Here is a 12704-nt window from a genome sequence, read left to right on the forward strand (position 1 = left end):
GACACCACGGAGGTCATACCCAGCACCACAAGCTACCCTCCACACACTTGTTCCTGCAGCTTCTCCACAGGGGAGCATTGGTGGGAAGGATGGGACAGAGCAAGACAAGGGCTTGCATAAGATCACTGGGAAGCTTCCCAAGCCCCAGGCAAGCTTGGGAAGAAAAAGCAAACCACAGATGAATGCAAGGAGGGCTGCAGCTACCTTCAGTGTATGCACGTCTCTGCACTACCCGACACTACACCACTACCTGTCACCCAACTTCCATGCCGTGCCAGCCCTGCTCCAGAGGCTGGCTGGCAGCCATGGCCCCCAAAAAGGCAGTGCCACAGCTGGTCTGTACGGGGAAGACGATGTGGAGAACCGGAGAGGGCAAGGGACACCTCTGATCGACGCTTCTTCCTTCCAACACTCTACTGGTTGGCCCCTTCCAGAGCAAAGCAAGGTGGGTTTGTTAACTTCAGCAACAGCAACCCCGAGAGTCTCTCAGAGGGACCTTGGACATGAGTCTGCAGCATGACAGCAAGCTACTTTTGTCTTGTCTTCAAGAGATCCTGTGTTTTTGCCTTGTCCACCATCTCTGAGCAGGGACAGACCTCACAGCAGGCAGCTGCAAGAGTGGCCCAGAGTATCCAGCTGGCCAGGAGAGCTGGAGCCCATGTACTCAGCCCCTGCAAAAAAGCACCTGGCAAACTCCTGTGAAAATTTTGCGGTCTGCTTTAGAGTGTCTGCTAAAAATAATGATGTTGAGAAATGGAAGGACTTTCAGAAAGAAAGGCATTAAAGTTGCAAAGTCTTTGAGACCTGTTTACTATTTAGCATCTGTTTAATCTCGACTAGGAAAAATACCATGGAGGATGGAGGGTTGAATTGGTAATTCAATCCTTTGGCTCCCAGCCTTAGGGAGTTGTTTAATTAAGACACAGTGAAATCATAGATGATTTCAATTGTTCTTCTTGGAAAGACAAAATAGATAAGAACAAAGCCCACCTGCCCACAAGCTACAGGACCTAAAAGGGTTGAAAACAGACTGCAAGCTATGTGTTCTGTTCACGCAGCTCCCGCAGGCTCTCCTGGTCTCCCCAACCATCAAGCTACAGCCAAGGTAAAATATGAAATCAGCCTAAACACGACAAGGAATAGGCAGGGGAGAGGAGCAGTGCTCACAGAAGGAAACGAGGCAAAACACGACCACCCTCTAAACCTTTTCTGGTCATGAGTAAGCCAGGTAATGGCTTGTGCAAACCAGCCAGCCAGTCAAACATCATGTCCCCAGCAACAGAACTTGTCAGAGGATGCTGACTGACAGAAGGGTTCCTTTCCCAAGGGTTCCTTTTCCAACTGCAAACAGTGATGGGGGCTATTTCAAAGACAGAGTATCAAAACCTGAATCAGTGAAAAAACATATTTAGGAATTCCTCAAACAGAAGAAATAAACATGATTTCTAAAGCATTTGGCTGGGGCTTTCTGAGAGTCACCTCAACGCTACTGATGGCAGCCTAACAACCCAAATTCCCTTTGAGTTCCGCGCAGCATCCTCCTTTCCTCTATTTGTATGAAAGAATGTCAGGCCATTACATTCTCCATTCACTGAAAAACTCCCCAAAGCAGGTCTTTTACCCAATAAATTGCATTACTGTAGGTAACATTCAAGTTTTCATCCTCTTGGCCACCCACATTTACATGACTTAAGACACCATTCTGCCCAGCGAGGGATGATACTGACGTCCACCATCCATCAGTCTCACAAACCCTGAGAAACCTTGCACGATGCTGCAGCGCTTCTACGTGGCTCTCCTCCCAGCATTGTTCTCTTGTGAAGAAATGGAGGACTTCACCATAGGATGGAAGCAAAGATGCTGTATTTCACATTCTTTTTCCCAAACCGCATCCTCAGCTTTGCACAGCGAGCAAGGAGACAGCCGCAGCATGCCACCTCACCTCGGAAAGCACCGCTGAGCTTATTTTTTCCTTGCCAGTCTTACAGCGCCTCCTCGACTTCTAAATATTCCCTAACAAGAAGGGGTATCACCCTCCCCAAGAGACAAAGGACGGGGCGATTTCCTACTCCCAATCGGAGAAGACGTAGGTGTTCATAAAGTAACACGAGGAAGCAGCAAAGGGAAGACAAACGCGTTCGCTATCAGACTTTCAAACCGAAATATCAGCTGCTTGACTCTGTTTTAACCAAAAATCCTGATCAATGGAACAGGAGAGTGCCTCCTGTTTCTACAGCAACGGAGGGCTCGGCGCGGCGCTGGCAGCGGCACATCGGGCGGGGCACGGGAACAAAAGCGGCTGCCTGGCCTCGCCGGGGGTCCGCCCGCTCCCCCCGGCCCGGCGCTCGGCCCACGCCTGCCCGCGAACGCGCGCGTCGCCACGCCTGACACGGCGAAACGACGGCACAAAGAAACGGCGGAGAAAGACACAGAAACCAAGGCGCGTCCCGCACCCCCACGCCGGCTCCGGGCGGGGGGAACCCGCCGAGCCGAGCCGGGCCGGGCCGGGCCGAGCCGAGCCGAGCCGGGCGGGGACCGCGCCGTGGTCCCGGCCGCCGGGAAGCCGCCCCCCCCTACTCCGCCCCGCCTCACACTCACCCCAGAGGAGGGTGAGGAGCTGAGCCCTCGGCACCAGGCTGAGCGCGTAGACGGCGCCAAGGTGAAGCAGCCCCATCAGCACCACGTTGCGCCAGACGATGGCCTGCCTGCAGCCCGCCGGGGCGCTCGCCACCCGCCGGGACGCCGCCATCCCGCCGGCGGGGCGCTGCGCGGCCAAAGGAGCAGCCGGGCCGGGCCGGGCCAGGCCAGGCCGCGCCGCCGCCACCGCCCCCACAGAGCTCCCGCGCCGCCGGCTGCGCCCCGCACCGCGGCGGGGAGGGGAGGGGCGGGGCGGGGAGGGGCGGGGCGGGGGCAGCGGCCGCCGGCCCTGCGTGGCGACAGCCAATGGCGGCCACGGCCTGCACCGCCCCGGCTCCGCCCCCGCCCCGGCTCCGCCCCCGCCCCGGCTCCGCCCAGCGGCCGCGCGAGAGCTCGCGGCGGTCTCCACAGCGGTCACGGAATCACGGAGTCCCAGAGCGTCCAGGTTGGAAAAGCCGTTGCGGATCCTCCAGTCCAACCATGAACCTCACCCTGACCCTTCCCAACCCCACCAGATCCCTCAGCGCTGGGTCACCCCGAGTCTTCAACCCCTCCAGGGATGGGGACTCCCCCCCTGCCCTGGGCAGCCCATTCCAACGCCCAACAACCCCTTCTGTAAAGAAATACTTCCTCAGAGCCAGTCATTAGACCTGGAAGAGGGTACACTGCCAACTTGGCAAGCAGACTCAAGGTCCGTGTATCATTAGCTGAACTACCCTCATAACACTAAACAGCCTGCCTGTAGGTCAAGATGAACCGTGCCCTGGTGAAGACCCTTCCCCTGAGCATGCATAATAGTAGAAGTGTTGTGTCAGCAGTATTATAATTGTACTTAAATTACTAACTAATCATAAAAAGGATGGACTTGGAAAATTACCAACTCTGCAAGTTTTGTGTATAAATACAATGCAAGAAGTCCCACTGGTGTACTTGACTTATGGGAAACCACTGAGCACCTAGGCTTGCACAACCCTAAAATAAATAAGCAATGTCTCTCCTGAGTGTGTGGTTATTGACCTGTTGCACACCAGGCAATGAATCCGCTTTTCGGACAACACTAGCAAAGCCAGTCCCATGCAGAGAAAGCTTGTCAAGTGCAGCAGCAAAACTGGATGGGGGGACATCATCCTGTACCCAGCATGCCTGGGATCAGAGGGGTCCCTACAGCTGGTCCTAGTGGAGGAGCAGATGAAGCCCAAGCCAGACCAAAGTCACCCCTCTGAGAGTGTCATTCAAGAGTGGAGCTCACCACTGTTCCCCTGGCCTCAGAAATCACCATGCTTCAGTGACAGTATTTGTCCCAGGATCACTGCAGTGACTGTGGGCAGCAGCACATTTTGGGACATGATGCTGTGAAAATATCTTTTAAAAAGCTACTTGGCTGTGTAGATCATGATGCCAGGACTACATGCCACAAAGAGAGATCTGGACTGCCAGGCTGAGGTCTTCCTAGTACCCAGAGATGCAAAGAAAAAACTTTTCAAATCTCACTTCTTATTTCCCTTTGTAAAAAATAATATTAAAAAATATTCAGTGAGCCAGAACTGCCTAGAGAAGAAACTTGAGGAGCTGCAACCAAAATAGCAACAAACGCAAAAGGAGATTTTCTCAGTAAACACTCCAGGGTTCATATTTTTAAAAGTGAAGGGTGTGCAAGCCTGAAAAAAAAAATGCTTGAGTGTAGTTTAGAGATCTGAAAACTTCTTGGTTTTGTCTGCTGCCCTTAATGGTGAAGGTATAGTGACTGCAGATATGCCCGAAATGAGAACTTGACGTGGTGTTTGGAGAGAAAGGTTACAGCCATGCTCTCCTCTGTGTACACCTTGCCTTTGCGGCCGATCCCAGCTGGACTTTCTGCTGTCGTGATGTCTGCTCGCTGAGTTTGGCCTCCTCTGCTGCAGTAATGCCTTTTCTGTGCAGGTGAAGGAGGCACCTAACATTTAGCTGTGGTCCCGGTGACCTGTATGTAGCCCTTGGTGCTATCTTAGGAGCTAACTGACTTATCATGAGTCTCCCACTGTTGTCTGCCTCAGCAGCTCTTGCTCAAATCTCACTGATGGGAGAGAGGACTGGACTCAGGGCTCAAATCCACTCAGGGGCAGCATGTGAGTGTGTGATTCCCCCTGGGGCAGAGCATGCCTTTCTGGACCTCTCTGAAATAAGCACAGGTCTTACAAGGAGTGGCTGAGGGAACTGGGGGGGTTTAGTCTGGAGAAGAGGAGGCTGAGGGGAGACCTCATGGCCCTCTACAGCTCCCTGAAAGGAGGTTGCAGAGACGGGGGATGAGTCTCTTGAGCCAAGGAACCAGTGCCAGGCCGAGAAGGAATGGCCTCAAGCTGCACCAGGGCAGGGTCAGGCTGTCTCTGAGGAAGTATTTCTTTGCAGAAGGGGTTGTTGGGCGTTGGAATGGGCTGCCCAGAGCAGGGGAGCACTCCTCATTCCTGGAGGGGTTGAAGAGTTGGGTTGACCCCGTGCTGAGGGATCTGGTGGGAACGGTCAGGGTGAGGTTAATTGTTGGACTGGATGATCTTCAAGGTCTTTTCCAGCCAAGATGATTCTACTCTGTAGCCTTATTCTATTCTTCTCTGAAAGGCTGCACCAGGTTACTTAACAGATAGGCACAGGCTTCGAGTATTGCTTTGGTGCACCCTGCAAATGAACACACATCCTCTTGCAGACTCCCCAGTGAGAGAGGGCTTGTCTGCACTGAGGTGAGAAATGCTGCCTGTGACATGGGTCTAGGAATACCTCACTGGCAAATTCCTACTGCTGATGGGTATAGACATCTCTGTGCTGCAAAGACACTTTTGTCTTGCTGGGAGGAAGGAGGTTACAGGTTACTCTCTGCCAACTCAACGGTGTGTCACATAACCAGTGCAAGACCAAAGGACAAAGACCTAAATCTTATGGGGCTTCCTATTCCAGTTGAAAACATTGTGGAGTTGCTGCTGGGGTTAGGTACTGCCCCACAGAGAAAGCATACCTTTATTTCTCACTTTCCGTAGGGTAGCTCTAAGGAACTGAAGGAAGAAATTCCTCAAACATTCATCAACACAGAAAACCTCAGGGACAAGCTGTGGCCTTTGGATTAGTCCAAGGAATGTCACCAAAGGAAGTGGGAGTGTATTAAAGGCAGCAGCCCCCACTGCCTTGCAGTTGCATTGTCAGACTCCTTAGATGAGCCTCAAAGGGGGAAACACGGACTGAGGGAAACCAACCATTTATCAGTGGCTCCGTCGCGTAGCCATTTGTGGCTCCATTGTGTATGCCAGACCCCATGCATCATTGCTCATGGACTGGTAAGAGGCAAGCAGTTCTGCCCCAGAAGCCAGATGATTGCTCCAGAAGCATGAAGGCAGGACCAGAGGAAAAACTAAAGGTGAGCAGATATGCTAATCAGCTGATACAATGAACTTAAAAGGCAACAAAAAACTTGGCTGTGTGTGCACCCACAATTGAAGCTGGATACATGTGCACCCACCATTCAGGGTAACCAGACCTGAGAAAATGCTGGATCCAGATTGCTTTGACCCTTTCCTCTTTCATTTCCTCTTTCCTTTCCCCTTGCCTTTCCCCTGCCTTGCCTTGCCTTCCCTCCCCTCCCCCTAGATTTATAAAAGACCATATTGCTTATTATCCTTCACTAAATTTAAATTGTTCTCTACCACAAATAGAGAAGTTGTTTGGTGTCGTTTCACATTTTTAACCCGAGGGGATCTCAGAACCATTTCGACTCTCTGGGCTTCCAGTCTGTGTGGTGACAGTAGCACAGGGGGAACCACTTAAGCCTTTGATCAGCCCCTGCCTGTTGTACTGTGCTGTGCTCTGCATGGCACTGTCGGGTGGGCAGCTGTAGCTTGTCAGGGTGATGCCTATCCCACCAAAAAGCCTTCGTGACAAATAAGACAGGACCTAGAGGCTCTTTGCCTGACTGAGTTGAATTAGGCTGGGATGCTACTCTCAAGCTGAGGCTGCAAAGGGCTCAAAGGGCTTTGCAATGACTTAGACGAAGAGTTTTACAATATTTTATTATCACAAAGGTTTAAGAAACATCAAAAACTGAGCTCTAACGTTGCATAGTTCCAGAATTTCACAGAATCACAGAAATCATCTTGGTTGGAAAAGCCCTGGAAAATCCTCCAGCCCAACCATGAACCCCACCCTGACCGTTCCCAACTCCACCAGATCCTTCAGCGCTGGGTCAACCCAACTCTTCAACCCCTCCAGGGATGGGGACTCCCCCCCTGCCCTGGGCAGCCCATTCCAATGCCCAACAACCTCTTCTGCCAAGAAATACTTCCTCAGAGACAGTCTGACCCTGCCCTGGTGCAGCTGGAGGCCGTTCCCTCTCGGCCTGTTGCTTGTTCCTTGGTTGAAGAGACTCATCCCCAGCTCTCTGCACCCTCCTTTCAGGGAGCTGTAGAGGGCCATGAGGTCTCCCCTCAGCCTCCTCTTCTCCAGACTAAACCCCCCCAGTTCCCTCAGCCGCTCCCCGTACGACCTGTGCTCCAGACCCTGCACCAGCTCCGTTGCCCTTCTCTGGACACGCTCGAGTCATTCAATGTCCTTTTTGTAGTGAAGGGCCCAAAACTGAACACAGGAATCAAGGTGCAGCCTCACCAGTGCCGAGTACAGGGGTCAGATCCCTTCCCTGTCCCTGCTGGCCACGCTATTGCTGACACAGGCCAGGATGCCATTGGCCTTCTTGGCCACCTGGGCACACTGCTGGCTCCTGTTCAGCCGGCTGTCAATCACCCACCCAGGTCCCTCTCTGACTGGCAGCTCTCCAGCCACTCCTCCCCAAGCCTGTAGCGCTGCTGGGGGTTGTTGTGGTCAAAGTGCAGCCCCCGGCATTTGCCCTTAGTGAAACTCCTCCAGTTTACTTATCCTTCCTTAGTTATTTGACCTGAAAATGTTACCCCTTCAGCCTTCAGAAAGCCGCACAAAGTTATTCAGAGTGAGGCTCCTGGCAGGGTCTGAGAGCAGTGTAGAGGGGAGTGGCAGGCAGACACCAAGTCACCTCCACCCCAAACAGCTCCTGGTGCAGCACTGGCCTCGACTCCTGGTGGTAGATTGCTAAGTGACAGGGGCCTGGAGGCAGGGGAGAGCGGCTCTATGAGTGATGTTAGTACAAAGTGCATCCGTCTGCTGTGCTAATTAATTACTAACTACACCTCCTGAGGCAAGCGAATCAGCAGGGAGTATGTAATTAAACCCAAGACTGTTTTTGGTATATTTGAAACATTTTTCTAGAATTCTCCACCTGGAAGAAAGAAAGAGGGCAGTGACAATGAAAGGTAGAGAATAGCTCATGAGAACGGAGTGAGTATCATTTTAATGCTACTGCTGCCTGCTACCACTGTTTCAGCACAGAGCTATTTAAAAAGTTGGCAAGAGTGGCCTTTTTTTTCTTGTCTGTTGCCATGAGAAATGAAGTAATGACCCCAAAGTGTTGTTCAAATGGAGGCCTTAAGTGGTAAAGAAGGAAACAAAGCCTAACACATCAGAGGGACAAGAAATATGTGCTAAATATTTATGTATTTAAGTGTTTCTTGTGCACCCCAGCAAAGAAGTTGAGTAACAGGTTCCCAAGAAGTGTCCCTTGTGCTGTCCAGGCAGGCACAGACTTACTGGTGAGGTCAGCTGCAGCTGCCTTTTTAGGGTGCTCCTTAATAAATCCTCTGTTAATTAGACTCTCTTCTGCCTAACTTGGAGCTCTAAAGCTGCTACAAATTTTAATCAATTTACCTTCTTTTGAGCGGGGGTTGCATGAAATGTATCCATAAGTCCTGCCTGGCCATTTGATGATGGGTCTGTCTGATCTGCAGGACTGACAGAGGAAACATGGGAATGACCAGCTCAGCATACAGCACATCAAGGCTGGGAGATTACCCTGAGCTTCCACATTTAAGATTGGACACGTTGAAAGCATTCATGGTATCAGTACATTATTTATTACACTCCTCAGTATACCCTGACAGTGGTCTTGGCTCTTTTTCAAGGCTGAGCTACTCAGCTCGGCACCAGGCACCCTGGTGGGATGCTCAGCATCCCCTGCAGGGGAGGCACAATCAGCTGGCAGCAGACGTTTGGCCATGTAAAACCTGTTTTTCCCTTTAGCTTTGAGCCATGCCTGGCTCTATACATGCTGCCCTGACTTTGCAATGGGTGCCTAACACAGATTTGAACAGTGAATTAACCTTTACGGGTTTGCAGATATGGTGGGGAGGACAGAGGAGGGAAATATCTGCCCCAGGGACTCCTCTTTTTTCCCCTCTCAGGCATAACAGAGTGTTCATCCAGGCTAACCACATGGTGGGATTTGTGCTGCTGAAGCAAAGGACCAGCATGATGGAGAGGGTGAGGATGGAGCTGAGGGGTCTGCAGGACTCTGTGGAATGGTGCCACCGCTCTGCATGCTGTCCCTGCCATGCTTCCCAAAGGACACCCTCTCCTCTCCATAGTTTTTGGGAGAGAAACGTCCATAGCAGCAAGAACCCCCTCCCTTCCCTCTCAGTAGCCCAGTCAATCTAGCATATGCTCCTTTCTGGTCAGAGAAAACATGGTTACTAAACAGTAAACCCACATTCCCAGTCTGTATGTTAGCGAACTATGTTATCCAAAAGGCACAACACAGAACAAATCAGATTCAAACATTGCACAGGCTAGAAACAATGCAGTGATTAAAAGACAATCTCTAACATTCATGTCTAATGCTGACCTTGGACTTCTGCCAGCAAAAGCACGGTAAAACCATTACAGAGCTTTACAGGCAGAAAAAGGTTTTCACTCAAGTACTTTAAGTTAGAGGTTCTGCATGCAGCCAGCCTGCTGTGCAGTACTGCCCCTGTTACACCCCCTCGGCAGCAGGACAGAACTGCATTACCATCGCCCTTTCCCACAAACTCTCCTGCTGGTGCTCTTGCCTTGATGGCAATTGCTGAGGTAGCAAGACACCTCCTCATGTCACCTGCCATTGGACAACACCCATGCTGCTACATTTTATATCTTAGAATTTCCTTCCATCCCTTTCTCTTATAGACCTGAAGCCTTGGGACCCCGCAAAGAGCAATAGCTTGGTTGGTGCTAATGCCATGGCATAAATCTCTTTTTGCTCAGTGACATCAAAATTAGGCTATTTGGGGCCAAATTCCTTTACCAGCGTAAACTGGCAGGGCTTTGTCACCTTCTGTAAATGAAGATGGCCATTTGTATTTATAACATCAGATGGGTAGCTAATTGCTTGGCATTCCTTGAAGATATAAACAGATGGCAGCATAACTGATTAGCTATTATTCATCTTGGCTACCGTCAGGAGAGAAGTAGCAAATTTTCGCATCCACTCCTGTTATGTGCTTGGGCAGTGCAGTTTCTCGGTCCTGAGCTCCTGAGGAAGGTTGAGGTGGAGGACAGCTTTCACAGAATCACAGAATCACAGAACCATCTCGGTTGGAGAAGACCTTGAAGCTCCTCCAGTCCAACCATGAACCTCTCCCTGACCGTTCCCAACTCCACCAGATCCCTCAGCGCTGGGTCAACCTGACTCTTCAACCCCTCCAGGGATGGGGACACCCCCCCTGCCCTGGGCAGCCCATTCCAATGCCCAACAACTCCTTCTGCAAAGAAATGCTTCCTAATACTTTCCTTTCAGCAAGGAGAGCTAGATTACTCTGTTGCTGGTGTACAGTGTCCAGGCTGGTGGTGCAGCATCACAGTACGCAAAGATACTTTCACCTCCAAAAAAACCCAGTGTTTCTCTCTGATCTGGTGGTCTCATTTTTTGAGCACTTCAATTTCCAAACCAAGCTTACTCATGGTCAGCTCATACCATGTTTTTTCTCATGTTAACACTGCTCTTCATTCCAATCAACCCAGTTCCCTCATGCTCTTTACTAGTGAACAAGCAAACTTTATTTAGTCTCTTCCACTTAAGCAAACTCTTTGGTCCTTGATGTCTGCATGTCTCGCCGAGTCCCTTCTCACTTGGCATCCTCTTTTACATGGACAGAAGTCGCTCAAAGGCTTGTGCAACACCAATTAAACATTCCTTGGCTTTTATAAAGCTTCTGCCACTGCCACTTCCCTGGTTGTTACCTCCAGGAACAGCCAACTTCACCACCAAACTGCAGACCATCTGCATGCCCATCATGAGTGCCACTTGCCGCCACTCCTGCTTCTTGTCCCGGAGTACTCCCAAAAACGCTCAGTGAGAGCATATGCAAGACCAGCTTCTGAATTCCCCTTCCAGCCTTTATACAGCACCTCCCATCCGCCAGTTAGGTCCCAAATTACTGATATTATTTTACTTTCCATGCTGAACATCAGACCAGGCCAGCATACCTGCTTTTCACACTACTAAGGTTTTTTTATTCCCATTTACCTTTGAATGTGCTCTTTCCTTTAAAATTTGTTCTTTCTCACCTTGACTCAAGACACAGGGGTCTGTGTTTCTCTGGCCAGACCACGTTGTTTGCTCTGAGGGAGGCATCAATCCCGAAGTTCAGTGCCACCGTCCTTGCCACATGTGCAGAGATCCTGGGCTGCTAAACTATCCAGATTCTGCTTTTACTGCAGGTGGCAACATTTCTGATTCTGTGCAGCTCCTTCCCTCCTGCCTTCCGCACTGTCAGGGCCCCAGCCTTTCATTCCAAGCTTGCAGAAGCATTCTCAGAAGAGGAAAGGTGGAGCACACAGAGCTGTTGCCATTCTCATTTGTCTCAGGTAGTGCTGCAAAATACTTACTAAATGTGGTCCCAACAATCAGGAGCAGGGCTGGTGACCTGAATTTTTTCCCACTGAGGTTGATTGCCACCTCCTTATTACCAGTTTCTGGCAGCCCTAACATACTTCATGTTTTTGATGTGATTCAGCGAATGCCAGAGCCTGCTGGGTAAGGAGTTTTTATTAAGGGCATGGATGGATAAAGGATACTTGCAAACCTCCAAATGACAGGAGCAGAATACAATCCACTGCTTAGAAACCTGTCACCTAGATCAAGGGGAAGAAAATTATTCAAATTGTTTTTTAAATTCCTGAAACAAAGCAACTCCCAAATTGAAGCTTTATGTTCACCAATTATAAAAGCTTATAAAGTCAGAAAATGTTTGAAAGGAAGTAAAATTAAGCTCAATGGAGCTGTTTTGTTTGACTCTTCTGGCTTTTGAGTGAGTGGTGGGGTTTATGGTAGTGGGCTACAGCAGTGGCCCCTGTGTGAGAAGCTTCTCAAGCTCCCTTGGCTCCATGTTGGACCCTCCTCTGGCCAAGGCCGAGCCAATTAGTGATAGTGGCTGCGCCTCTGTGATAACGTATTTGAGAAGGGGAACATGAGAGGAGGAGGAGTGGGAGTTGTGAGAACATCTGTGTGAGCACTGAGGTCAGTTGAAGAAAGGATGAGGAAGCAGGGGAGCTGCGCTGCAGCACCCCCCCTGGATCCTGTGCTGGGAGGGCAGGGCCCCCCTTGCACCCATGGAGGTCACCAGGGGAGCAGAGACCCACCCGCAGCCCATGGAGGACCCCACACCAGAGCAGGTGTCTGTGCCCAAAGAAAACCAGGACTGTGAAGGAAGCAGCAGCCCCCACTGTTGTAGTTCAGCACTGTGAGGACTGGAACACATCAGGGTGACCCACGTCAGAGTGGCTCAGGAAGGGCTGTGACCTGTGGGAAGGACTCACAGGGCAGGAAGATCGCAGGGACTGCCTACTGCAAGAGGGGGACTGCACTGGAGCAGGGGAAGAATGTCTGAAGTCATCCTCCCCACCTCCTGAGCTCAAAGAAGCAGCAGGAGTGATCATAGCCCCCATTACCTGCTCCTTGTGCCGCTGAGGGTGGCAGAGGAAGAGAAATCAGGAGCAAATCTGAACTCAGGAAAAAAGGAGGAGTGGGGAAAGGTGTTTTCAAGATGTGATAATGCTTCTCATGGCCCTACTCTGCCTGTTAAGTGTTGTTGTTAACATCTCTATTAAATTGATGTTCTTTTAATCTTCCTCTAATAGATCCCTCTTTTGCCCGATTGTAATGGGTGAATCACCCCTCCCTGTCCTTATCCCAATTCCAAGGCTTTTTCTTT

At 50.7% G+C, this 12704-nt stretch overlaps 1 protein-coding gene across 1 annotated transcript in view; it reads right to left on the minus strand.

The window, feature by feature from the left end:
• Nucleotides 1-2833, minus strand: part of SCD5 (stearoyl-CoA desaturase 5) — a 32616-nt gene extending 29783 nt beyond the window's left edge. Inside the window, exon 1 of the mRNA XM_074904907.1 lies at nucleotides 2599-2833. Coding sequence (XP_074761008.1) covers nucleotides 2599-2749 — 151 coding nt within the window. The 5' untranslated portion in view covers nucleotides 2750-2833. The remainder of the gene's footprint in view (nucleotides 1-2598) is intronic.
• Nucleotides 2834-12704: the final 9871 nt, after the last annotated feature.

Source organism: Athene noctua, chromosome 4 (genome assembly GCF_965140245.1).
Source record: "Athene noctua chromosome 4, bAthNoc1.hap1.1, whole genome shotgun sequence".
NCBI lineage: Eukaryota > Metazoa > Chordata > Aves > Strigiformes > Strigidae > Athene > Athene noctua.